Below are 27,001 nucleotides of genomic sequence, written 5' to 3' on the forward strand. Positions count from 1 at the left end.
TCCTCCCGCCCGCCCCGGTCCCGACACCCGCCCGCCGGGATCCCTGCGCCGCCGCCGCCGGGAAATAGTCCCGTCTCCGCTCTGGGCCCGCCGACCGGTAGAGCCCCGCGGCACGGCCGCAGTCCTGCAGCAATCCTTCCCTTCCTTCCTTCCTTCCTTCGGCCGCGCCGCCGCCGGCGCTGCAGCGGCATCCCCGCCCCTCGGCGAGATCCGGCCGGGCGGCGCGGAGGGATCCCCGGCGCCGGGGGAGGGGGGGCGCGGCGCGGCGGGCGGGGGGAGGAGGCGCCCGGGGGGGGGGCGGGGAGGGGGCAACATGGCGGCTCCGTATTAACTTCCCCCCCCTCGGCGGCCGGCAGAGCCGCCACCGCTCTCCCCCGCTCCCAGCCCCGGCATGCCGGGCATGATGGACAAGGGCGCGGAGCTCTTGGGGGGTAAGAGCCGGGCGGCCCCCAACGGCGCCAAGAGCGGCAGCCCCTCCAACGGGCACTACTCGGAGCCGGAGAGCGGCGGCGGCGACAGTGGCGACGAGCACGGTGCGAGCCTGGGGCCGCCCCGCCGGCGGCGGCAGGGGGGTGGCGGAGGCGGCGGGAGGGGCGCCGAGCCGAGCCGAGCCGCCTCCCCCTTTCCCGGTGCCGGGGCCCCGCCGCTCCGTCCCGTCCGTGCCGAGGCCGCGCCTGTGTGGGGCGGGGGGCGGGAGCGCGCGGCGCGGCCCCGCGGCTGCCCCCGCGGCACTTAACGATGGGGAGGGAGTGTCTCCCGGGAGCCGCCGCCGTCCCCATTGTTCCGCTGGAATAAACTCCCCCTTCCGCCTCCTCCTGCCCCCTCCTCGGCGGTTCGGCGGGGCTTAATCCGCGGCGGCGGCGGGCGGGGGGGGGAGGAGGAGGAGGAGGAGGAGGTGGCTTATTCCGCACGGCCGCGGCGGGGGCTCCGCCAGCCCGCCCTGCCTCCCTCCCGCACGGCGGGAGCCTGGGACGGCGCCCAGGGACGCTCCAGCCCTTAATTTCTCTCCCCTCCTTTGCCTTGCAGATGTAGGAATGAGGGTCGGAGCGGAATACCAGGCGCGCATTCCTGACTTCGAGCCCGGTAAATGGCTTTTCGGCTGTAACCTGACATCTCCCGAGGCGGGAGGGGTGGGCTCGCCCGGCGCTCCCCGGCGGCGGCCGCGGGGCTGTGTCGGCGGTGCTCTGGAGCCTTTGTGTCGGCGATCCGGTGCCGGCGGCGGGAGGCTCGGCCGGGGCAGCATCCGCGCTCCGGGGGCGGGGGATTCTCACTTCATTATCGGCCGCGTTATGTGTATCCGGCGGGAGGCGGTGAAGCAGGAAAAAAAAAAAAAAGCTTGATTTTTTTTTTTTTCTCTCCCTGTCCTTAAAACCTCTAACCGTAAAAAATATTTGAGATGGGGTGATGGATGTTGTCGGGCAAGGGTGGGAAGTGATGCGCCCTGCCGGAAGCGGAGCAGACCTGGCTGCGTGCTGGAGGCGCTGGGTGGAAGATGCGCTCGGTGGGAAACTCCTGCTCCCGGTTTTGTGTGCTGTAGTAGCCTGGCTGGCCCCGCCAGCCGTGGCAGCCTGAGCTGCTCTCCTCCGCCTTCCTCGCCCCCCCAGCCCCGCCCCGAGGAATATGGGTACGCTCGCACCGCCTGGTACTCTCGGCTTTAGCAAGTTAATTGCCAGAAGGCTGCCGTGCCTTACTACGCCGAGCAGGGAGACCGCAGGAACCTCCAGCAGTTTTGCTGTAGCGGCCAGATGAAGCCCGTCTAGTTTGGTGCTCTCCGGGCAGGCTCCATCCTGGGTGTCAGATGATTCCTTGCCGGAAGAGGATTGCTCTCGCCGTGCCTCCCAAGGCTGGGGAGAGCCCCTCTGGTGGGCGCAAGTCCCCGCCGGCCAAAGAAAAGGCCGGGGGAAAGGAAGGAAAGCGCCAGAGTGGGATTAAATGGATGCGTGATCTTGGCTTGAGGGAATGCCTTCCCCCCAGGAAGGAGCCCGCACTCTAGGTCTCTTTGTTAACAAGGCTAATTGTTTGCACTCTTTATTTTTTACATTGCCTACACAGATAAAAAATTATGGCTTCTAACCTGCAGCCTGGGTTTGCTTTTCCTACAGGCCACTTAAATAAAAAAAAAAAAAACACCCAAACAAACCCACCTAGTGTTTGTTTTTCTTTTGATGAAAAGAACTCTTCAGGCCTTGTAGGACAATTGAGGTTCTGTGGTTTCAATTTTGTAAACTATATATGCAATAGAGCCATTACATTAGTAACTACAGAACTAATTTTATGCTCTCCTCTAACTGGACTTTTTAGAGCTCCTAAGTGTTTCTGGGGGATGGTATTCAATTAATGCCTCTTTCCCCAATAACTGGGATTAATATATACTCACCCTATCACTTTCCTTAATAATGGAAATGTTTTTTTAATAACTCCTGGGTTAGAGGCATAATGCTTTATTATGAGATACTATCCTTCTTGGTGTGTGTATTTTGCTTATTAGGCCAAGAAGGTAGTGATTTATTTTGGAATCCCAAAGCCTTACAAAATAAATTAAAAAGTCAATCAAGTTTTAAAGTACAGCACTTACCAAGTTAACTGATTGGTTATCTGAGGAGACATCAGCAAGAGCTCATTCTTTCATCTCTTTGGTTTTTTGGTTGAGTTTTTTTTCTGATGAGTTTGGAGGGATAATTTCTTAAGAGACAGAAGTAATGAGAGACAAAAATCTGTGTTCTTGCAGCTACATTTGGGTTACTTTTTTGTGGCAAGTGAGATAATAGCCTCCCCTTTGGTTCTAGGTTTGCATATATGTGGACATGGCACTATATTTGATTACCTTTAATTATGTTTCTTCCTGGAATTGTTCTAATGCTCTTTTTTGAGGGTTTATCAGATACTTGAGAGTATGTGTTTATTTGCAGTACTCTTGAGTGCTGTTTTTTCAAGCCCCTTGAAATAAATAGGTGGGAGAAGGGAATCAATGATGGATAAAAGTAGACATAACTCTAGGACACAAAGTCAGCCCTGATAAACCCACAGAATACTAAAATGAGTGGAAGAATACCGATCTTTGTGTTTCATGTAGCCCGTCTTGAAAAATAGCCATAAGCAATGCTCTACAACAATGCACTGAGGAACAAAATATTCATGATTAATGTTGTGATGGCAGTAAACATTTTTTGAAAAACTTAGTCTATGTATAAAACAAGATAATTTTTTTAAAGAAAAAATGCAACTGTTTCTCAGTGTCTCATGGAAGAAGTGGATCATGGTTGGAAGCAACAATTAGGAGAATTTAGTTTAAATATATTCTCTTACCCCTCTCCACACTGTATTTTTGTTACAAGCAAACTTTCAGATAGAGCTTAAGGGAAGTAGTGCTTTTAATTGTCACCAAATATTACAGCAATGAGAGAGATATTGTCACTGCAGGAAACAATTTTAATAAGGAAACTTGGGACTTTTACTTTATCTAATTTACTGAGTTAACATACCATCTCTTACACTCCAGATTTTTGTCTCCTCCTGCTGGTTTTCCTATAGTATTTTATTGGTGAAAATTTTTCTGCTTGTACTTTCTGACCCATCTCTAGATCCAGCAAGATGTTACAAAGCTGGTGTCCTTATATTGTGGGTTGTTTGCATTCTTTTGGAAATCATGGTAGAGAATGTACCACCCTATTGTGTCATCCACAGATAACTAGAGAAGTTTTATTCTACTCAGATTTAGACTTCAGAATGGTTTTAGTATGAGTTTTGCTTACTTAATGCTGAAATACTTAATTACCCTCTTTTCAGGGATGGAGTTGGGGCTGTCAAGAAGAATATTTTATACCATTTAGGGTCACTTAGGAATGCATCTCTCTGTATGTCTTTGTAACTTTCCTTTCTCTAGTCTTCTAATAGGAAAACAGGTTTTCTGAAATTGAAGTTATTAGATGGTGTGGGGAAGGCTTCATCTTAAGCAGACAGCGGTGCACTTTGTGCTGGAAAACAACATACTTTTAAATTGCCATGCTGCCCCACAGTGCCCTCACTGTGTCTTGTCTGCTCCTGGATGATCACTTTATTCTCAGTACCTGGAATCCTGTATAGAGCTGCCCCAGCTGTGCATACCTAACTTCTAATGTGAGGCTGCAGTTCAGAGAGGGTCACTTTGCTGCTGTGATTTCCCTGTTCTGGAAAGGGTGCAGGGTGCCTGTCAGTCATCTTCAGCTGGCTGCATTTCCTAACTTGTACTGGCAGAGGGGTGCAGCAGCTGAGGTACAGAAACCTCTTCCTCAGTGGCTTGGAGGTGTGTTTTGGGGAGAGGGAGACCTATTATTCTTCAGGTGTATTCTTCAGCTCTTGGTCCTTCTCTTCCTTACTGGCTTACAACTCTTCTAATGTACTTGGGTTAACATGCTGCAGGGTATTTCCAGCCCCCCTCCCTTGTAAAAAAAAGATTATGTTGCCCTTGAGGTGTAACACAGCCTCTTTAGGGCTAGGGCTGCTTGCCTGAGTGCTTGGGGCAGAAAGGACAGGCAGCAAGTTCTCAGGAAGGTCCTGCATATGGAGATGGAGAGTTCCCTGTCCTACAGCTAGGGACATCCCGTGTTGAGGGCAGGGTGCCTTCCTTCAGGCTACCTGTATGCATCTCATTTTTCCTTTGTCATCCTGGCTTTTCTTTTGGCAGTGTGAAGGTGCCACCTGAATGGAAGTAGAAGTCTGATTCCTGCTGGAGACACAGCACTGCTTTGAAAAGGAATGTTCTGGTGGTGGCTTGTTTGTCACTGAGGGTGGTCGCACCTCTGTAGGGGAGTGTCACCACATACATGATCTCCGGCAGGCACAAGAATTCTGAAACTATTTTTTTTTTTCACTTTAGTACTTGAGTATTCAGTACCTGATAATACCCATTATATCTGATTGTCTGCAGGTGTCTTAACTTTAGACATTTCTTCCTCATAACCTGAGATTCTAATACATTCTCTGATGGTCCTGCTTTCTCCTTATCTTTAGTTAGAATGAAGTGCAGGATAGCGGTCATTTACTTGTGATAAAAGCAGTGTACAAGACAAATGTTGTGCCTGTAACATGTTTGCCTTGCTCTTCATGACTTACTGCATTCCTAATGACAAAAAAGTCACACTTTTTGGTTCTAAAGTGCAATGTTGTATTAAGGAGTTTGTTCTTGTGTACCAAAAAGCCTTTCAGAGTTTAGTGGTGCGTATGCCTTGAAACTGGTGCTTTATGAGTGTATGTACATTCTTAACCTGTTACGGAGTTTGTGCTGGATTGAGGTTATCTGCCTTGCACATCTCATTTTGGAGAGGCGCAGGAGTTCTTTTACTTTTTCTAATTAGCTGTTTTCAAGTTCACAGTTGTGATGGATCAAGATTGCAGAGATTATAGCAAATACAAAACGCTGCCAAACTGAAGAGGGAAGAGCAGCAAAACATAGTACATAAAGGGAAGGCACCACACTTTTCTTTTTTCCAAACTATTTGGTTTGCTTTTTTGTTTGCTTCAAACAAGATGTAGAGCCTAAAGTGTGTAAGCTTAAAATGGAGTGAAAACTTACTTGTTTCACTGCATAAAAAAAGCTGTTCTTCTCCAAGAAGGATGCGAGGAAAGTTCCTCTGAGGCTGATTACTCAAGGAATTCATACTGATGTTAAATCCAATTGTTGAGCAACTTCTTAGCAAGATAAACTGTTGTAAACAGATAGATTGTAAGGGGCTTTATGCTTTAGACTACATTTGTGAAATAATAATGGAAAGTGACTCTGAATTAATGTTTTTATGGTATTGCGGCGTCTTCTTTTACAACGTGTTTTCAAAAATTATATGGTCTGATTTAGTGCCTCAGTGTTTGCATCAGTATTGCCCTGTCCTGATGGGTTGAGTAATTTGTACTGCTTCCCTTGCTGCATTAAGGTGGGGGTAAACAAACCAAAAGCAAAAATTACTTTTACATCTAACTGCTTTCTCCAGCTGTACAATTTGGCTGGCTGTGACTGTTAAAATTAGAAAAATCAAAACTAGAGAGAGATAAACAGAATTGCTTCTGGTATAGTTGTTAGTATAGTTTTTTGTTGAAAGGGATTAGAGATGGTGACTGAATTTTAGATCTTACCTGTTTTTGTTTGTTTGTTTTAAGGAAGCCTAACTGACCAGAGTAGGTCCTAGTACTCCTATGATAGTGATAAATGTTAGGGTAGTAATGGATGATCAAACTTCAGGAGAACAAAGTTGCATCTTTGACAACTTTATAGGGGGTAGATTTAGATACGAGAGAGAAATTCCTCACGGTGGGGTGGTGAGGAACTTCTCTGGGTTGCCCAGAGAAGTTGTGGATTCTCTATCCCTGGAAGTGTTCAAGGCCAGGCTGGATGGGGCTCAGAGCAACCTGGTCTAGTGGAAGGTGTCCCTGTCCATGGCAAGGGGATTGGAACTAGATAGGATTCCTTCCAACTTAAGCAATGCACTTGAGTGGTTTAATTGTGGTAACCAGGGTACTGTCTAATATTTAGTTATACCTGAACATACTAAAAGTAGTGCTGAGCTGTTTGATGTCTTAAGGAAATAATTTTGAATTAATGATTTCCCCCTCCTCCTTAATAGACAGACTTCTTACTGTGGTTGGTGTTTGCTAACTGTCACATAGTTGTTCTCTGGATCATAGTTATTAAATAAATACTGAGACTTACTTGTTTTCTTACAGGTGCCACAAAATACACTGATAAAGATAATGGAGGGATGCTTGTATGGTCTCCATATCATAATATTCCTGATGCCAAGTGTAAGTCCTTGCCTGCTTAGGAATTTGAGCGCTCAAGTAGACTAAAGAACTGTTTCTGGTGTGCCTGTTTGCTCTTTATTTTACACACAGTGAAACTGCAAATAATTAAACACAAAGCTTCTCTTTTTCTTTATTTAGAGAACTCCAGGTAAAGGAAAGATGACCTTCTCTTATGTTAGCAAAGTCTTTATCATCATTGTCTGTGAAACCTTTTGTTATTAATTAAAAAATAAAATATCTGAACATGAGGAACTTGCTGCTTTAAATTTTTAGAAGAAAGAGTTGGAGTGGATGAATTCAGAAAAGGTTTGTTGAGGCCCCCTTCAAGGGGAAATTATTACTGCTGTCACAGAAGCAGAAACTAAACATTTTTTCCCTTTAGAAGTGACCTGAAATACAGGAGTCATCTAGCTAAATGTGAGGAGTTATCTGTTTAATCTAGTTTAAAACTCTCCTGTGCTAAAATTTCCCATATGTAATATAGGGGAGTAAACTTTTAGGATGCAGTCATGAGGGCCTCATCCTCAGGACTGTTTCTATCTAATATCAATAGTTAGAGATTTATGTCCCTCTACATTTGAGGGAATGCACCTTCAACTACTGCTGAACAGTTAGAAATAAAATACAACTGTGATTGTTAAACACTTCTTATTCCTTTAAAGTATAATTAACGTTTTGCTGCAACAGTTCATGGCAAGGATATCCCTTGTCCATTTGAATAAGGAGGATGTGATTATTACCCTTTTCTTGATCATACTTCCTTTCAACTGTTTAGTTGCCACTTAATTTTGAGCTCTAGAAGGTGAATAGGAAGAGGTTTTTGTTTAAAAATAAAAAAGTAGGACTTAATTTCAAAATTATGGAAAGTGTTAAAGCTGGCTGCTTTATTATTGCTAAATATGATTTTTTAAATGTTATTCCTTAATTTCATTGTCTAATTATTGAATTTTCATACTTTCTATTGAAAACCAACTTTGTCTTGTAGTTAAAATCCATATTGGTCAGTGAAAGCTATAGTAATCTTGAGGATATGCATAATCATTGATGTAGGAACTTCTTGCTTTATTTTTCAACATGCTTGGGAATATGAGCAGTAGAAGTAGTTCAATTTAAAACTAACCCAGGAGGGGGGTTCCAGAAAGGCATAGCCTTTCAATAACCAGCTAGTCTCTGCTTTAAATAAATAAATAATGAGCCTCTGTGGTTTTGTTGTAGTAAAAATACGAAAGAAAGCAGAATTAGCTTGTGTAAAAAGTTTATAAAATTAAATGTTCAATAATGGTCAGTGGGTTTACTTATTGTTAATAAAGCTGTGAGTAAATTTTACATTTTGGGGGACCTGGGCCTATGCAGTGTATTAAAGCATGGGGAGACTCTTTCCCATGTTAGATGGCTAATTCTGTCATAGAGCAGAGCTAAAAGTATTAAAGAATAATTCTGACATTGCTTTGTTACAGTGGATGAATATATAGCAATAGCAAAGGAAAAACATGGATACAATGTGGAACAGGTAAGTGCTGTGGAGTGAGAGCGCTCATTTAAAGGATTTTTTTTAATATAAAACTATAACACAACTCTTTATTTTTCCCCTTGGTTACCATTAATTAACGCTGTTTCTCTTCAGGCACGGCAGCAAACACTGCAGTTAAATGGATCTGCATACAGTTGTGGTCTGGATTCTCTGCAAAAGATTGAGCTCTTTGTTTTCATGACATGCTCAGCTTGTAATGTGCACTTTTGAAAGGTTTGGTATGTTTCTTGATACACTGGGCATGTCATGCAATTGTGTGTGTATATTTAGCTAAGGAGTTTCCTAGGGAAGCAGGTTAAAAATTTAGAGTTTAACATTAGAATGCAAATACGGTACAGTTTTGAACCATTAATTGATAGGGATGGCACTGAAAAGGTTTCTTTCATATTGAAAAAAAAAAAAACACAAACCAATCTCAATTGAGTGGGATTTTTCAGAGGCAGGAGAACAGACTCAAATTTTAGCTCAAAGTAACAAACAAATTCACTTTATTTAACAACCTTTGGTCACCATTCCTTAAAAAGTAAGGATAAAACTTCACTGGTCTGCGTGTAGTTCTGTTGCAAATTTCTTCATAAATTAACCAATCTATGTAAAATTGAGATTACCTATTGTGAAAAAATACATGCTGTACAATTGAAAAGAAGTTGTATCATCAAATTTTGGAGGATGGAAGCTTGCTCATCAACTGCTGTCTGACAAAGAGGCTGCAAGTGTTACAATGTCCAGAATATACCTATGGTTTGGTGTTGCTTCTTTATGCCTTGACTTCTGTTAGGTAAGAGGAGGAACTGATGGATCTCAAGTCTCCAAGAGATGGAATTCCAAAATAACTTATGGTGCAAAACATTTGTAGACTCCTCACAGTGCAATAGAAATTCTCTTTGCCAGAGGTGCTTGTCACTTGCCATTTTAACAAGAGCAGAGGTTTGCTGTGTCCAGGTTGTTAGAAGATGTGAAATCAGGGTTGGAGAGATGCCTGCCCATCGCGTCTGCGCTGTATGATTGAAACTGAGTGCATTATATTGCCCAATTCCCATGACCGAATCTTGGCATCAAATCTACCAGTGCTTCTCTGGCAGAAAGTCTAGTGAACATAAAATTCTTTAAGAATATTGGGAAATGAAATTATGTAAGAAAGTATATTTAAATTTCCATTCCTTATTAGGTGCACGTGATGAAGTGGCCGTGCTGTTATTTGTCGATTGGAGAGTTGTAGAAAGACCACTCTCATTTTGAACTTTCAGACTTGCATTTTGGATGATCCTCTGGCTACCCAAAAGTATTTTTATTTTCTTTTTTGAGTGGGCTGGTAATAACAGCCTATAATGAACTGTGTAGGTGATATATGCCTGTAAAGTAAGAAAGCAGGTCAGATTTGACCCTCTCAGCCTAGTTCATGCTGCTCTAGAATTACTGCTGCCATGCCAACCTTAAATTGTCTGGCTTTCTACCATTAATAAAGTATAGATGTGCCCACTGTCTCCAAAGAGAATTTTGTAACCTGTAGTAAATAGCCAATAAAATCGTAAATACATTTTGAGAAGGGACTCTGATAGTCAAATTTTATTTCAAACCAATGAATTGCCTGTTTTTATTTAACTTGTCTCAATGTTTTAGAAAATTGACTAAATCCAAAGCGGGACTATTTCTTTTCAAAGGCTCTCGGCATGTTGTTCTGGCATAAACACAATATTGAGAAGTCCCTTGCGGATCTCCCTAACTTCACTCCTTTCCCTGATGAATGGACAGTTGAAGATAAAGTCCTATTTGAACAAGCATTTAGCTTCCATGGAAAGAGCTTTCACAGGATCCAGCAAATGGTAAAGTAATATTTCAATTAGAAGCATTAAACAGCTCAGATGCACTTAAGAACAAAGGCTCCTGTTAGGCTAAAATTTCATGTTGATTTCTGTGTAAAAGCTTCAGGAAGAACCTTGAATATAAGATTTAATTTAATTTCATCGTGTCTCTGGGACATACATCCTTTTCACTCTAAGAAAAAGAAGGCTTCTCCTCTTTTTAAAAATGTGTATGAAATACATCCCTCCTTTCAATGTTATCAATGCATTTAAAATATTGTCTAAAGATAGTTATAAACTTAGCAGAATTATAATTCTGGGTGGAATTTTAAATTTTAAAGTGTTAATCTGTTGATGAATTCTTCTAGCTCCCAGACAAGACCATTGCAAGCCTTGTAAAATATTACTATTCTTGGAAAAAAACTCGCTCAAGGACAAGTTTGATGGATCGTCAGGCTCGTAAACTCGCTAATAGAAATAATCAAGGTGACAGGTGAGTTTTCTGTTCTTACGTAGCTAACCAGAGCCTGAAATCTTCCTAATTAGAGATGTGGAGTAATTTCTAGCTGTTGTTTCAGTGTGAGCCATGTGTTTCAGGTTTGAGCCCCTGTTGTGATATCTCTGATTTTAGCAAGAGGTTTGGTACCTGTGCTTTAAGAACTTTATCACTCCAGTCTGTGTGCATTGTAATAGGAGATGGGAGTGTTTTAATGGATAACTTGTAAAAACAAGTATTTAAACCCTGAAGTCTATTACTGTCTGTGCAGAACAGTGTTTTTGTGGGGGTGTAGAGGGATTGTAATTGGCTTTTTGTTTGGATTTTTGAACTAATATGGAACTAAAACTGAAAGTTCAACCACTATAAAGAGCCAAAGCAGTTAGAATGCCTACACTTTGTTTTGTAACAAAACTTTATATAAAATCTTTTTTTAGGAGACTTAGAACTGCTTTCTGTCAGAGAATTAGAGCTCGGAGTAGTTTTGTTGTCTTGCATAGAAGGGAATAACATTTCTCACAGTTACTATGATGAAATTAAAATTTTATTTTGCTCAGTATGCTTAAGAATTAACTTCCACTTTTTAAAAGGTGATATGTGTTACATGTATAAGTAACATAATTATGTTTATTTTGGAAACTGTAATTTTATATCTACAGAAAATTGCTTAACTGGAGCAAGAGGGGTCTTTTTAATTATATGTTATTTTCAATAACTTCTGAAATCTAAAGTTCATATGCTTGTTTAGTGATCCTATTTCTGAAAAATTACAAGCTAAAATCAGTTTGCTTTTAATATAGCAGTTTGGAGGGCTTTGGTAATAACTAGAAATTTTAGCTTGCTTTTGCATTAATTTATTCAGAAATTATATTGTCAGAATGACTGGATTGGACTCTAAATTGACTGTGCTCTTTTTAACCTTTTCTCTTTAATTCAGTAGATTTCACTTTCCTCCCTTAAATTGCTAGATTTTAAGCACATTGGTGAAAAAGCAGTCCCATATTTTCCCATCATATGCCCTATGCTCCCCACAGACTTCAGCAAGGGTTTATTCACCTGGTGCAATGGTTTGAAAATTGGTCTATTAAAACTAATAGGGCAAATGAAAGGTTATTTCTAGCCTTGGTATATAGTTGGCCACATAAGTGTTCACGCTGGCCCAAGTGGTTGAATTGAAGAAAGGTGACACCAGAATTCTTGGCAGGAGTACCAGCACTGCTTAAAGTAACTTTGAAACTATGGTTTAGGATTGCTTGTTTAGCATAATAATTACTAGAATTTAATACAGAAAATCATGCTTGTAACAGCTGTCTTTTGAAAGCTGCAAATGATTTTGAGATGCCATATACTCAGAATAGATAATAAATTCAAGTAGATAACTCTCTTATTCTGGTACATACTTATATTTGGGTTTAAAAAGTAATAAAGTGACCAGCTTTTTTTTATAATCTGTCTTTAGTGATGATGACGTAGAAGAAGCTCATCCAATGGATGGAAATGATAGTGATTATGATCCCAAAAAAGAAGCCAAAAAGGAGGTAACAGATAACTTAATGGTGAATGTCAGTTTGTTTGTTTTCAGTGAATGTGTTACTGTGAAGAGTGAGTTGTAATACAGAGGTTTAGGTTTCAGCCTGCTGAACTCCCAGGGTCTTTAAGTCAAAATCTTGATGACTTCTCATTGAAACAAAATTGTAGCATATATTTTTGCCATTTTGTGGCTGTAAATGCATCTCTCATTACCTCCACTGTATCCTGAGAGATCTTCAAGTTTTAGAAGAGATGTAGCCTCTCACAACCTGGTAAAACAGGTTGTATTTGCCCTACTTCAGTCTTATTAATATGTTTACAGTTTTACTGGTTTTGAATTATTTGAATGAAAATGTTTTCTTTGAATTTTAAAATTATATTATGTTTTTCAAAGAACAACTTCTGTTGTTTGTTCAAAGCCACAGTGAGGTGATGCATTTCAACTAATATGTGGTTTTACTGAGATGCTTTCTACTAATAAATGTAGAGGAAAAACATTTTTATCCTAATGAGCTTTTAATGTTAGCTTTACAGATGACTGCTGTGTTCACAGTATGTTCAGGTTTTAGGGGGTTTCTGAGTTCTTGTTGTAAACATAAAGCTATCTATGAACAAGACTAGAAAAACACATTAAAGTGTGTGTTTAATTTTCTTTGATTAACTTTGCACATTTATGATCTTCTTAAATCAGTCAGTTCATGCCTCTCAAGAGTGAGAGGAGAAATTAGGCAAAACTTTAGCACTCCCATGAAGTGGTATCTAGGATTATGAATAAAACTTTGCACTTTTCACAAAAATAATATTGAAGAGGAAGAGACTGATAAGTTTAGCTTCTGTTCTGAGCTTTGCAGTGACCTTCAATGTATCCCTTTATCTACTGGCCTTGGGGAAAGAAAGAACAATTATCCCTTTCAGTGAAAGAGTTTGAGAATACTTTTTTAACATGGGGATGTTTTATAGTACTTGAAATGTCACATGGCCTGATAATGTACCTTTTCTGCTGTTCTAACAACATCCCTGCAATCTAATGATTGGAGTTGCTGCCTTAGCCATGTCAAAATAAGGGCTGTTATGCTCAATTTACTTGGCTATAGTTTGCAACATGACATGCAGTCCAGAATGCAAGCAGTGTGTCGATAGAATTCTAGGAACAGGACAAATAGGTTTGTGGTTTCTGATGAGCTATTTGGATCTGCACAAGATAGTTTTGTGATCTAATAGTTCTGGTAGGATTTGCGTACTTTCACTTCCTAAGCAAAATATAAACTGAGTAGGCTGCTTGAACACACAGAGCAATGGAAACTCTCTGTTACCAGATAAAACAAATATAACCTAAACTCACTATCATGGCATGACAAAATTGTGAGAGAATATTTTCACTTCAAATCCAGATTAAGCACACAGGAACTGCAATTTCATACTGAAACAGCAATGCAGAACCAAAACCCAAATGAGTATAAAAAGGGCAGAAGTAAACTTAACCTTGAAATTTTTAGGAATCGAAGGTGTAAGGCTCTACATTGGTTTTCCAAGGAAGAGCACATATCTTTTGTGCTTTTAAGTTTGCCTCTATGAAGTCTGTGGGCTGGATTAAAATGTTATATTAGCTGGGGAAGAGAATGTGGCACAAGGTCAAGGGTAGTAAAACAAGACTGTTTGCTGCTCTGTACTACTAACACAGAAAATAATAATGATTATAATAATAATAATGGCTGCTGCACTTGGTTTTGCAGTCACTCTGATCAGATGGCCACCTCCTCTTAACATGCATGGATGCCAGCAGGGAGGAGCAGTAGGAGCTGCTTGAAGTAGGGAAAAGCCTGAATTTTCTTTCTGTTCTGGTACTAAGCATGCTTTGAGTTAGAAAATCCTTGCAGAGAATGTAATTTTTGTGTCTCTGCTCCTGAGCTATAGGGAAGCTACTCAGTTGCTCTGAGTGAGTCACATACATGCAGAGAAGCTGTGCAGCAATCCCCATCGAAGAGAAAGCTGAAATGTTTAGGTGCCCAAACATATCAAAACAAAGACTTCATTTCCTCTTTGCCGTGCCTTTGCTTTCAAAAGAAGCAAATAACAAAGGCTCCTGTTTTCTAAATTAAATAGGTTTTTATAATGACTGCAAGGGTATGTCCATACTCTCTCTTCCAAGTCTCAAATCAGCCCCTCCCTGTCCCCCCAAACCAAACAGTGCAGTCTTTCTGTAGAGTGCTTACAGCAGGGAGAAATGTAATTTTGCATTCTTGCCTGGCCTGGTTGACTTTGTCATTCTTCTCCTTTAATCTTTGCCCACGTTCTTCATATCTGATCAGAAATAAATGTGTACAGTCACTGATTATTTGTTTTAAAAACAAACTTTATATAAGTAATATACATGTATATTATTTACCTTCTGTATATGTAAGAGGTCTGCAATGTTTGCCCTCTGTCACAGTATTCCGACTGGGATTTCCATAACATTTTTGTATTTGTGGCCATGTTAAAAAAAAGTTTTGAAAACTGACCTTTCTTAGACTGATACAGGCTTATCAGCAGATGACTGATATGCTCCATCAACTCATCTGCAAGACATAGTTGGATACTACATGCAAAGGAGAATGTTAGCTTAAGTTTTATTTGTCATAAATAGGATATTACAATGCTATCTGATACTTTGTTCTTTTTAGTAAAGTTGTATACAAGATACTGTTATTCTTTAATGATTTATTTCTTGTAAATTAAAGGGCAATAATGAGCAGCCTGTTCAGACCAGCAAAATAGGTCTGGGTAGAAGAGAGTATCAGAGCTTGCAGCATCGCCACCATTCCCAGCGTTCCAAATGCCGTCCACCAAAAGGCATGTACCTGACCCAGGAAGATGTGATAGCTGTTTCCTGTAGTCCCAATGCAGCCAACACAATTCTTAGACAGCTGGATATGGAACTAATCTCGTTAAAGCGACAGGTACCATGGGTTATTGGTCTTGGTTTTTTTCGGTTTTTTTTCATCTCAGCTTGTTCTGATTTGTAATGGTTTTGAAGATTCTGGAACTTCTTTAATGTGAATCTTCCTCATTTTGTTCCACAGTTATCACCACAAATGCTGGACAGTGGCTGTTCTTCAGTGTTATTTTTTTACGTTCATCTGCTCTTTTGGATAAAATGAAGCAAGATGACTTTTTACATATTAAAAATAGAGTAGCATTAAAACAGTGCTACACGTTTGGGGACAGGAAAAATCAAAAGTCGCATTTTACTTGAATTGTATTTTATTTTTTTTTTACTTTGTTAAAAGTATTTGTTTGAAAAACGAAAAGGAGACCAATGGAGCAGAGGAATTTACATCTAAATTATAGCTGTTTTTCTGGATGTCCTTTCCCACATACTCTGAAAGTATGGGAGGCATGTGGAAATCATGGACCTAGTTATTTCTGTTTGAATTGAGAAGTTTTCTACTGCTTATTAAATTTAGAAAAGGTTTTTTAGTGTTCACCTTTAAGAGGAAAATTGCCTACATCCTTTGCATGAAGAAATTAAATTTTGGCATTTAAAGTTGAAATATGTCATTATTCAGCTTCTAAGGGTACAGTAGTTATGTGCATGCTTGCTTTCTAGGAGCCATGGGGCTACGGAGTCAAGGCTTATCTTCTGGAATTTTTGCCTCCTTATAGAGCTGCCATGTTGCAAAATCATGGAGTGCATAAAGGATTTTTTTTTTTCATGGGATTTTTGCTCCCTTATGTTCTTTTACAGGAGAAATAAGCTTCTTTCTGTCACAACAGGAGTCTGGGGGCTAAATAGCATAGGTGGGTTTCACTCTTTAGCCTAAGTGTAGGTGAGTTACAGCCTTGAGGTTGTGTTTCTCTTTTTTTTTCTTGCAGTGATCTCAGAGATGCAGCCTTTGGAATCTCGCACTGAGTTGTCTGCTTTTGTGTCCATACTTAAGAACCCTTGTAATAGCTGTGCACCATAGTATGCAAAACTATTTTCTTACCTATGTTACCTTATGTGCATCAATGTCGGATTTAAGTGCTTCATAGATGTCTATATGTACAATTTGGAAGGGCTGTCCTTTTTATAAACTAAGAAATAATTAAAATAATTTCAAGAATCCCCCCTAAAGAAATATATCTCAGGTCAATAAAAAGCATCTGTCAGAAGGAACTAACTGGAAACATCTCATGAATTTATTTTTTTTTTTAGAAGGAAGAAGTTAATAAATTAATATAAGCAATGCATCTCACATTTCTAAGAATGAAGTTTTGTAGCTAGAGTGTTCTTAATTCTTCAAGAACCTATTCATCCTTATCAAAAATAACTTGTTATGAACAGCTTTTAATATTCTTGCAGACAAACTGTTCTTTTGAAAGACTGGCTTAATTTTTTTTCTCCATAGTAAACTGTGATGTGCTTTGTTTTGCTTTTTTTAAGTTTTTTTTAAAACAGTTAAAAGTAGTGAAGCCTTAAACCATAATATTTCTCTTTCTAACTTAGGAGGTACACTTGTGGCAATCCTAGTGAAGATAAATGTGTAAAGTGACCAACTTTCTTTGTGGAGCTGATTAACTTTGTTGTTTTTGACCAAGGTTCAAAATGCTAAGCAAGTAAACAGTGCACTTAAACAGAAAATGGAAGGCGGGATTGAAGAATTCAAACCTCCTGAGGTAAATCAGAATAAATACTGAAACTTGTGGCCTTGCACTTATATTAATGGGAAACTGCAGAAATGTGTTTTGCTACAGCCTAGTTTTGCACTCCAACAGCAGCAGCTTAAACAGGATCCATTAAATTACATGCAGGGGGGAGTCTGGCTTCTTTACAATAAATCAGTGGTAGGCTTTTTTTTTATGGCAACTGGTTGAAAAAAGAACCAGAAAAAACTGAAAAGTCATGTCTGTTCATGATAACAGGGAGCTGAAATTGTCTGGTACATGGGGGCTTTTTGGATTAAGAATAGGTAATATAGATTGCCAGTAATAAATGGTGTTCTGTGTGAAAACATGACTATATATACATTTTGGCATCTAAAATGAATGATCCATTACTACTGAAGTTCTGTTTTTGCTTGTTTTAAAGGTTTGGATATGAAACATAACATGAATGCAAAATGCTTTAAACACCAAGTCCAAATAGTTTAGATAAATGTTACTATAAATTCAAATCCTGTCTGCATAAAGATCATTAGTTTGTGCATAAGTTATTATATAGCTGATACTAAGAACTGCAATAAAACAGAGGAAAAACCACTGGCATAGTTTTAAGCTCAAATCTGTAAACACAATTTCCTCTGCATTAAAACAAGCTTAAACTATAAATTTATGGCCTATAAGCAAGAGGTTTTTTGCCTATTTTGCAAAATGTAGTGCAAGTAAAACACATTGATGCTCAGATATTTTGCAGCTGTTGAAACAATTTAATGATCTTTGTGCCATTTTTCTAATTTTACTAGTCTAATCAGAAAATCAATGCCCGTTGGACCACAGAAGAGCAGCTTCTTGCAGTACAAGGTATGTTAATAGTAGCAGCAAGTTGAAATCTGATGTAAAGGATTTGTAGAGGTGCCTAGGCTTATGTTTGTATTTCCCTCTAATGCAAAGCTAAACTTTATCTGGTCACCAGGAGAGCAGCAAAACTATTGAGAATATTTAGGGCATTTATTCAAGCAGCGCGACACTAGGCTTTCTGTTACCCATGTTAAATTTCAAAGAGAAAAGCTAAGCAGGATTTAACAACTGTATTAGTACCAGAAAGTCTCTTAATCATCTTATGAGTCACTTTATATGAATTTCTCTAATGTGGAAGACTAAAGCAATAGTTAAAGTAATAGAAGTTGAAGCATTTAAGGCATCTCCAGTATCCTAAAGTAGGAAAGCAGAAGTAAATCTGCTCTACCATTGCTTTTCTCTGTTCATGGGGGAATAATGGACAGGTATCTACCCATTTGGCCTTTTAAGAGACTGAAGCTGGATATGGATGCTTGACTAACAGTCTTACTGGGCTAAAACCCCAGCATTTTCTGGTAGACTATTCATAGAGCTAATTTGCATTTATTTAATTTATATGAAGGAAAACTGGCTCTTGTTTGAGCATGCACTGCCAAATCAAGGAACATGTAAGGGAAATACCTGGAGATGCTGTCTTGAAAGCATATATTGACTCACTTATGTGGTTCATCTTTTATAAGGATAATAGCTCAGTTACATCTATCTGCTTTATTCCTCTGTATTCTTCACCTTGAAAGTGAGAGACTGAGTTTTAGTATAAAATATTCAGTGGATCAGGATATTAGTGTAAAGTTGTCAGGTATGCCATACCTGGTACTTATTTATCAGACAGATAACTGAACCTAAAGTTAGGTTATTTTGAAGCATGAATGGAAATGTAGAAAGACATGGTTTGTCTCAAATCATGCCTTTCAACTTATATGCCTCAGGTTTGGATTTGCATCTCCAAACTGTCCTCTGTCCTAATTCTCTTACTATTGCTAAATACTTCAGTATTTGTTCCCAGATGCAACTGAAGGGGATGCCTGTCTCTAGTATGATAGTCTAGTAAGTAGAAGGCTTGCTGAAAGAGTGGGAGAAATCCAAGGTCATTGTGCCTGCCTTAGAATGAGAGGATTCAAACCATCTTGCCTTTTCATAGTTTAGTTATTGGAGTTCTCACTAAGCAACAGTTTGGGAAGTGATAAGAGCACATTCAGTTTTCATTAGCTGTGGTGCTCTGTGACCAACAAGACAAATAAACTAGAGCCTGGGCAAAAGAGAGTGAGGGTTGGTAGTGACTCCTTGGAGAGGAGATCTAGTCTTCTGCACTCTAGGTATAATTCTGTGTTTATATAAAGGTAGTCAGCCTTAGGAGTGGGGTGAGAAATCAGGCCTTCTGGAAGAAATCTGTTTTCATTGACATGTGCTTCTTATATGTATTGTTTCCTCTGTGGTCCCCTTCCCTTGTCACTGTATAAAATGGAGATGGGAGAGAATCCTAATGACAAGAGCAAAGTGTTCCAATTATCCTTCCCTTACTGCTTGCTCTCGCTCCTGGAGAGTGCTGTAGGTACTAACCTCCCATCCCTCGGGCTAAGGACCCTGATTTCTTGCTTCAAAACAGTTGCTTGAAGTAGTTGACTCCAGGCATGAGGGAGCCATGCTGTGTTTTTCCCTGGCTTTGTCTTTAGAAGGTAGCCACAGTTGCTCTGCTAAAAGCTTCCTTAATGTGCATTAGGCTTGGACTTGAATGTTGACTTGAACATGGGGACATAGAGTTTGTACAATTTAAAATAGATTTATTTCATTAAATATACTGGTATATTTTGGCATATGCTTTTAATAATTCTACAGAAATCATAAGCATTAAGCAGGTAGGTGGCACTTACATGATTTGTTCACTTGAATTCGAACAATAAATCTGACCATGGAAATTGCAAATATAATCTGCAGTAATATAATTTTGGTACTGTTTTTTGTAAACATGAAAAAACTCGTTATCTGCAGGCTAATCTCAAGGGATTGCCAGTAACTAAGGAAGAGGTAATGAGAAAATTTATCTTAAAATAAAGCTGTGTGTAATCTTAAAAGCAGTGTGGGTGCCTGCAGTGGGATTGTGGACTCAGATTTACGATCTCTGAGCCAATATATTTGCAGTATAACTTATCAGGTAACAGTTCAGATTTGAATAGTTGTTGAATGTAATGGGCTAGTTCATCAGTGTTCTTAAATTACAAACTTATGTACAGAAATGTATAAGCACGATCATATGTTCAAACTAAGATCTTGGCTGTGAAAATGCAATTGCAAAAATGTTTTAACACTTGTTCAAGGCAACAAAATTTGCATTGAAGAGCAGTGCATGACTTTCATGACATTGCAGAGTAAAACAGTTGGGACAGTCAGGATCTAACTACATAAAATAGTTGCCAGGAGCACTGTAATCCCATCACAGTGAAACTGCAGCTCCCATTAACTATTTCTATCTCGTTGTGGTGCTGTATCATATTGCTTTGCACCTTGATTAATATTTTAATTTGTTTGCTGTGCTGTACATCATTAAGCACTGTAAACAGCATCAAACTTGAATTTACTAGTTTCTCCAAGAGAGACATTCAAGATGAAATGCTGTTATCAAGAGCGTGCATGTGTTCCAGTGTACCTTTGCAGCTGGGTGAAGTTATGAAGAGCTTGAAGGATTCCTGTGAGCTGGGCTGCTTTCAAATGAGCTGGATGAAAACCATTCATACATGTGAAGTGAGGCTGTGCAGTCATCCTGTTTGAGCTTCACTTTTATCAGCCTTAATAAAGTTATTTTTATTAAATAACGGATTGAACACATGAGAACTAATTTGGGGGTGTTTAGCACTGAATTTTATAAGGATACATAAGTAATGTGCACTAGTTTGACAGGGATGGTGGCTTGGCAACAACTCAGAGTTATGCTGTCACCTTATACATTAAAGTTTCATAAACATACAGTGACTTTTCTCTATTTCTTATGTGGCTTGAAAGACTTTTAATACATCATTGTGATAGAGCAGTAGTAATAACATTGAAAAGAATCCAAAATTAGTAGTGCTGTGTGTAGCTAAACTAAGGAAATTTCATTTTATTTAGATTTTTTTTTAAGAGTTGGGTTCTCAGTGAGGGCAAAAACCTTATTTTCAAGCTGTTTGCTTGAAAATGGGCTTTAAGACCTTACTTTTTTGACTACTTGAGTGGAAGATAACCAACAGGCTCAGTTGTTTTGCAGATTAAGGGAGGAAAGAAGTGTAGCCAGCAGTAACAGAAAAGGTTGAAATCACTGAAAGTCTTTATTAGTTTTCTAGCAGAAATGTGCTTTGTTCTGCTGGGCACCTTGTTCACTTGATTAATTGTACAGGATGTTAGATATATTGCAGTGGATGTTTCATGCTCATTATAAATCAGTAAGGGTGGTAATGGTAGGGCAGACAAAGAATAATAAAATACTGGAGGCAATGTTCTGTGGGCGCACACAGCTTTTAAGGAGTATACCTGATACCTTGTACAGCTGATAAAGCACAGAGCCAAATCCCTGTCTTTGCCTTGCCTGGATCCATGCCCTCCCACATGGCTCTGAAATCTTTCCAAGGTTCCTGCAATCAGGAGGGTTGTATTCTTTTGTATGCCCCAGAAAAAGATACTAAATAATGTAGCTGGGCTCCTGACAGCTGAAACATCAGCTTCAGCTACAGAATTTGTTACTATCCTGGAGGTGAACTTTTCTTTTAAATTGCAGGGTGTGTGCATTACCACATCAGAAGTGCCTAATAACTAGGAAAATAGAAATGAGCAGAACAAACTGAAGGTCACACTCTCCACAGTTAGGTTGAAAAAGAGCAATGCTTTCAGATTTAAAACAACTCTCACTTTCTGAACACTTTGCTTCATTTTCTGAAGTGAGGCATGAAATCAGGCATAAATTTCTTCTCCTGTAATGAGAGAGTGCCTGTCTTCTAAGAACTGTAATATGTTCTGAATGAGTTTTACTATGAGGAGCTTCACAGGAGAAGTCAAATTGTAATTCGCTCATGTATAACTGACAGCAAAAAAAAGTCTTCTCTTTATTCAGTCTGGAACAAAATTGGTTTATTTCTTAAATCGCTAAACTTCTTGACACTTGTAATTAAAAATATACTTTATGTAGCTAAAAGCTGTGTTCTAGGAGGTGGGAGAGGCTGAGGATTTATTTTTTTTCTTAAGCAGGAGAGGGGAAGAACTAGACACACACTCCTATAACAAAATCAGTATACTTTTTATTATAATTCAGATTTAAAGTTAAAAACTTATGGAATGTTGAACTCAGTATTTTTTTGTGTTATATGCAGTTTTAGAACTATTTAAAATATATGTTGGGATTTTCTGAGGTGCTCATGAACAAAAATGATTGCTGATGTCAGTACAAAAATTAATGGAAAGAACAGCACAGAGATCACCATGATGTCATGCTGCTTATCAGTAGGGGAATTAATCCTGGAGGCTTGTGCTGGGCCATCTTAGAAGTAGACACCCCTGTATTTGTATTCTCCAAAGTGGCTGTCCCAAACCCCCAAATTTTTCTACCCAGTTTGAATGATGAAAAGCTTCAAACAGACTTTGTGAGATGAGCACTTGCCAGCTGCTCTGTATAGCCTGAGTAGAGCATGTCACAAGTGCAGGAATGAGCAGTATATTGTGATTTCTGAACTGTGCCCCCCTGTTCTGCCCTCTGCCACTCCTGCCCCACTGGCTGTGGGAAAGAACCATCTGCATGCAGCTGGTGTGGAGGGAAGCTGTAGGAGCTATCAGTGTTTGTCACTTGATACTTCTAGCATTTTATTCTGTTTACAGCCATTCACACATGCTCAGTCACCCTTCCTCCCTTCCTGAGCTGTTCTTGGGCTTCTGCCCTTACTGTGAACACGCTGAAAGATTCACTGTGTTTGTCAGAGGCCATATCTCTGTGGTTTTAGGTTGAGGGGCTTGGTGAATAAGCCAGGATCTTTTAAGAAGAATGGGTAATGACTTTTTACTAAAGTTCTTGATTTGTATGTTGATAGCTGTGCTATTAAAAATTATTTTGTTTTAATAGAAATTGAGGCCTTCTCCTAATTGAGAAGTTCTCCTAATTAGCGAGTCCTCGGTTTGCAGGTCCCATAGGTTCTCTCTATAAATACATCACACGTAGCTGTGTCTGACTGATTCTTCACAGCTATGTTATTTACTTTGCCTTCCAGGTGTCCGAAAATATGGTAAAGATTTTCAAGCTATTGCAGATGTAATTGGCAACAAGACTGTTGGCCAAGTGAAGAACTTCTTTGTAAACTACAGGCGTCGGTTTAACTTAGAGGAGGTATTGCAGGAATGGGAAGCGGAACAAGGAACCCTGGCTTCTAATGGTGATGCTTCTGCTTTAGGGGAGGACACAAAAAATACTTCTAATGTGCCATCAGGAAAGAGCACTGATGAAGAAGATGAGGTGTGTTTTGTGTACCAGAAATAAGTAAGCATGGGTTGAGGAACAGCATTTTATTTAGTGATAAAATATAAGGGTAACTGGTGTGGAGTGGCAAACCACATTCTAAAGAATGATGATGAGCTTGCATAGAACTTCAGCCAATGTTAACCAGCCGGGAGCAGGACTGCACCTTTGATAGTGACGATCACGTTACTGTTTTAGTGTTAAAATACACTTCTTGTTCTAGAAGAAGACTTGCTTCGTAAATATTTTTAGTTCTGCTGTCTATAATGTTTTGGTTGGTGATTTCTTTTCAGTAACTTCTCAGTTCTTTGGTTTTATTTTTTTTTAATGCTGTTTCCTGTGTAGTGGCCAGTGGCAGCCCAACTGCGTCACGCCGCGGCCGGGCCGGCTGTTGACGCGGTCTTGTCTTTGTCCTTTGCGCAGGCACAAAGCACTCCGGCCACTCAGTGTTTAGGCCCTTCACCTCCAGCACAGGCATCTGCTCCGGCACCTGCCGCTCCCACGGCAACTTTAAACCAGCCGCCCCCGTTACTTCGTCCGGCGCTTCCCGCTGCTCCCGCCCTGCACCGCCAGCCCCCGCCGCTCCAGCAGCAGGCGCGCTTCATCCAGCCGCGGCCGACGCTGAACCAGCCGCCGCCGCCGCTGATCCGCCCCGCTAACTCCATGCCTCCCCGCCTCAACCCCCGGCCCGTGCTCACCGCGGGCAGCGGCCAGCAGCCGCCCTCGCTCATCGGCATCCAGACAGAATCTCAGTCCACGCTGCACTGAAGAAACGATAAAAGCGGAATTATGCTAACTCCCGCGTCTGAAAAGTTGTATCAGTGTACTTTCTTTTTTTTCCAAATGATGGAGGGGAGAAAAGAGCATGCCTTCACAGGTATCAGGCTGGTTTTCCAGAGGAGCAAGCTAAGAACTAGAAACAGAACAACGTCGATGACCACCTGTATAAAAATATTTTTATGCCGAAGACTTGTACAGCAGAACAATGCCTACACTGCAGCCCTCCTCTGTATGAATAACTGTTGAAGGAAGCTAACTTCTTAAATGAATAAATGTTCAACACACCAAGATTTTGTTTAACTGATTTTTACTCTATTTATTTTGTTACAGTTCTTTATAGTCAAGCATCTAACTACAGGAAAGTAGTCTGGCAAATCTAGTAATAGATAATATTGTAGGAGACTTAAATGTAGTCTTGGGGGGTTTTGTGTGTGTGAATTTTTTAAGTTTTTTTACCTTTTAGTGAAAGAAAATAATGGCTTTAGGTTCAGAATGTTTGGCCCTGTTTAGGTAACAGTAGAAGCATTTCACACACTTGTAAAATGTAGGTCTTCTCTTCATGTTTTTTCCCCAGAACATCTTAGCTTGTTTTAAAAGGTACTGGCTTATTAAATACACCTCTCTCAGAGTATTCTGAAGACTCAGTGAGCTATTGTACCAAATTTATTAAATCTCATGCGTGTTCTCCTCATAGAATTTAACTGGAAGCAGGAGTCCAGTTTCTTGCTGCAGTCTTGCCTTGTAAGCCGGGCAGGATAGAGTGGCAGCAGCTTCCACCACCCAGGGGGATGACAAGAGAGGAACCATCTAGCAAGAAGTATTAATTTAATTTGTTATTCCACTAATTCTTCTAATGTAAGTACAGTAAAATTCCATTCCTCTGAGAATGACTGTCTGCAGTTCGTGTATGTTAGATCACTGATACCTTGCTTGAGCATTAATGAGGGAAGTGTAGAGGCTGGTGGTGCTGGTAGAGTATCATGAGTTACCTGCTGCCAACCCAGTCTTACTTTTAAGTGATTATCTCTTGACTCCTGTATTTCTGGCAAAGTTGATTACTTGAGTTGAGGGTATTGGGGGAAGGACAGGAGTGTTCACTTATTACATTGACTCAGTAAAACCTGCATTTAGATAGTAATATTGCTACCCAATTATAGGAGTTTGAAAGAAACTCATTTCACTGCATTCTCATCTGAAATCTTGATTGATGCCCAGCAGTGTTTTGGGGCGTGGGGCTTTTTGTTTTGTTTTATTTTTGTAAAAGCAGATGCCTCTACCCTCCAAGTAAACCAGGCTCCAAATATGAGTAGCGCTGTTTGAAACTGTGTGATCTGAACTAAGTTATTGAAAAATAATGCATTCTTGATTATGTAATAATAATTATGTTGACTGTCATACTATTTTGAAAGGTTTTTTTGCTTATAGTTGAAATGGTGTCTTAAGTCTTTTTAACTCCGTTTTGTCATTAACTAGATTTGCCCTTGACTAAAATGAGACTTTTTATGCAAATGGAATGTGCTCTCCCTAGGTTTTTTTCACAGATAAATTGGGTGGTCTAATGATCAGATTAGCAGCTTCATAAGGTCTTTTTTTTTTTTACATGTAAAGGGAAGTTCTTGGACTATCAGATTCTATCTCATTTGAAAATCTAGTAGTAAAGTTTGATAGTTGTAATCTGAATTTCAGTTAAAGTGTTGACCTTTATGTTTTAGTTCTCATTTTAAAATATTCTCAGATCAAACTTGAGAGATTTTTCTTTCTGAAGAGCTTTCACGGGTGTGCTGAGGTGTTGTACAAAAGGTCTTTCTTACAAATTTTCTTTGGCATCAGAGTAGGTGCTTAGCCACTTTGTGGGCATCAGATGACCCCCTAAGTAAAGCAGAATTTTAAAACAAGCACCAAGGAATTTGTGGTCATGGAAACTTGTGTTCTGGGAGTCATGAGTCTTTAGTGTGCCCTCACCAGCTACACACAAATCTGGCTGCTCTATTGGTCTTTAAAACCACAAAACCAAGATGGTACATTTTTACAATGTAATTGTTAACAATGGTAAGATTCATCTTCAGGAATTTTTTGTTTTTGTTTTTGTTTTTTTTTTTTTTGTTTTGTTTTGTTTTGCTTTGTTTTGTTTTTTTGTTTACTTTTAAGCATTGAGTCTCCCAGGTGTGTGTATTGTACATCTGCTAATTTTTGTCTTGTCTCTTGTCGATAGACTTCAGTATGCAGAATGTTGGGTGTTACAGTACAGTTGGCCACCACCAACTGCTATGAAACTGTTCAGTACATTGTAATTCCGTTTAATCTTGTTTAAATATTCTATAACTGGGCAAAGGTGCTGTCTTTGAAGGGGGGAGGGAGGGTCAGAGATACGTAGGGTAGTATTTCTTAATTTACCTACACTGTAGCACACAGTAGGGAACTCCTAGCATTTGTAGTACTAAATAAGTATGTACATAGCAAAATGTCTTTATTGTGTGCTTTGCAGAATATGTGCATACAGTTTGCACGTCCTGTTTTGGGGGGTAGGGTTTGTTTTAAGCAGTGTTTGCCTGGAGAGTGATATGCTTGCTGCTTAATCAAAGGATTAAAGTTTCAAAGAAATCTGTGTCTTCTATTTTTATGTACCTTGTAATGGTCTAATATGTTAGGGCCCTTATACTGTGATTCTCTTCTAAATTCATTTATATTTTTTTAAGAATTAGAAATAAAATTATACAATGGTGTTGATTTCAGTGGGAAATTTCTTTTGCCATATCTAGTCTCCTGTTTTGTAATGTAGTAATGAACTCTGACTTCAAGGTTGGCTTAATTTTGTCACTTTAAAAAAATGTACAATGTTTGCACACTAACATTTGGCAGAGAACGTGTATCCTACATTGTTCAAAGCTAATGTAACTCTACAGCTTTTTGTACAGTTTATTTTAGTTAATAAAGGAAAACGGTACTAAAAAATTACATTTTACAAATGCAAGGCATAATTGGAACAACATGTATTCAAGAAACAACACTTGCAAAATATGGATGTACAAGAACTATCAGATCTAATTGTTGCACTTTAAATCAGAATGGGTACGAAGTTGAGCAGGTATTTCTGCATTTAATAAAACAATCACTAAACATTGCGCATCATAGTAAAGCAGTTTAAT

The 27,001-nt window shown here is 39.7% G+C and overlaps 1 protein-coding gene across 5 annotated transcripts; it reads left to right on the forward strand.

The window, feature by feature from the left end:
• The first annotated feature begins 281 nt into the window (after nt 1–281).
• Nucleotides 282–26,977, forward strand: RCOR3 (REST corepressor 3). 5 transcript variants are annotated; one of them, XM_083858614.1, is made up of 12 exons: nt 282–533; nt 1,027–1,083; nt 6,694–6,771; nt 8,229–8,281; nt 9,964–10,125; nt 10,473–10,597; nt 12,060–12,156; nt 14,851–15,069; nt 16,691–16,768; nt 17,554–17,611; nt 22,831–23,072; nt 23,499–26,977. In XM_083858614.1, the coding sequence occupies exons 1-12, from the start codon at nt 392–394 to the stop codon at nt 23,841–23,843; spliced, it is 1,656 nt and encodes a 551-aa protein (XP_083714740.1). In that variant the 5' UTR covers nt 282–391; the 3' UTR covers nt 23,844–26,977. The 5 variants fall into 5 exon arrangements, with proteins under 5 accessions (XP_083714740.1, XP_083714741.1, XP_083714742.1 ...); XM_083858615.1 differs by having other exon boundaries at nt 12,060–12,138; XM_083858616.1 differs by having other exon boundaries at nt 282–431.
• The last annotated feature ends 24 nt before the right edge of the window (nt 26,978–27,001 follow it).

This window comes from Zosterops lateralis (assembly GCF_965231275.1).
Source record: "Zosterops lateralis genome assembly, chromosome: 3".
Classification (NCBI taxonomy): Eukaryota; Metazoa; Chordata; class Aves; order Passeriformes; family Zosteropidae; genus Zosterops; species Zosterops lateralis.

Coding starts and splice junctions, on each gene's coding strand:
- RCOR3 (XM_083858614.1), top strand. CDS start 392: ATGCCGGGCATGATGGACAAGGGCGCGGAGCTCTTGGGGGGTAAGAGC. Junction 6,772..8,228: donor TAATATTCCTGATGCCAAGT/GTAAGTCCTTGC, acceptor GCTTTGTTACAG/TGGATGAATATATAGCAATA. Junction 12,157..14,850: donor AGGTAACAGATAACTTAATG/GTGAATGTCAGT, acceptor TGTAAATTAAAG/GGCAATAATGAGCAGCCTGT.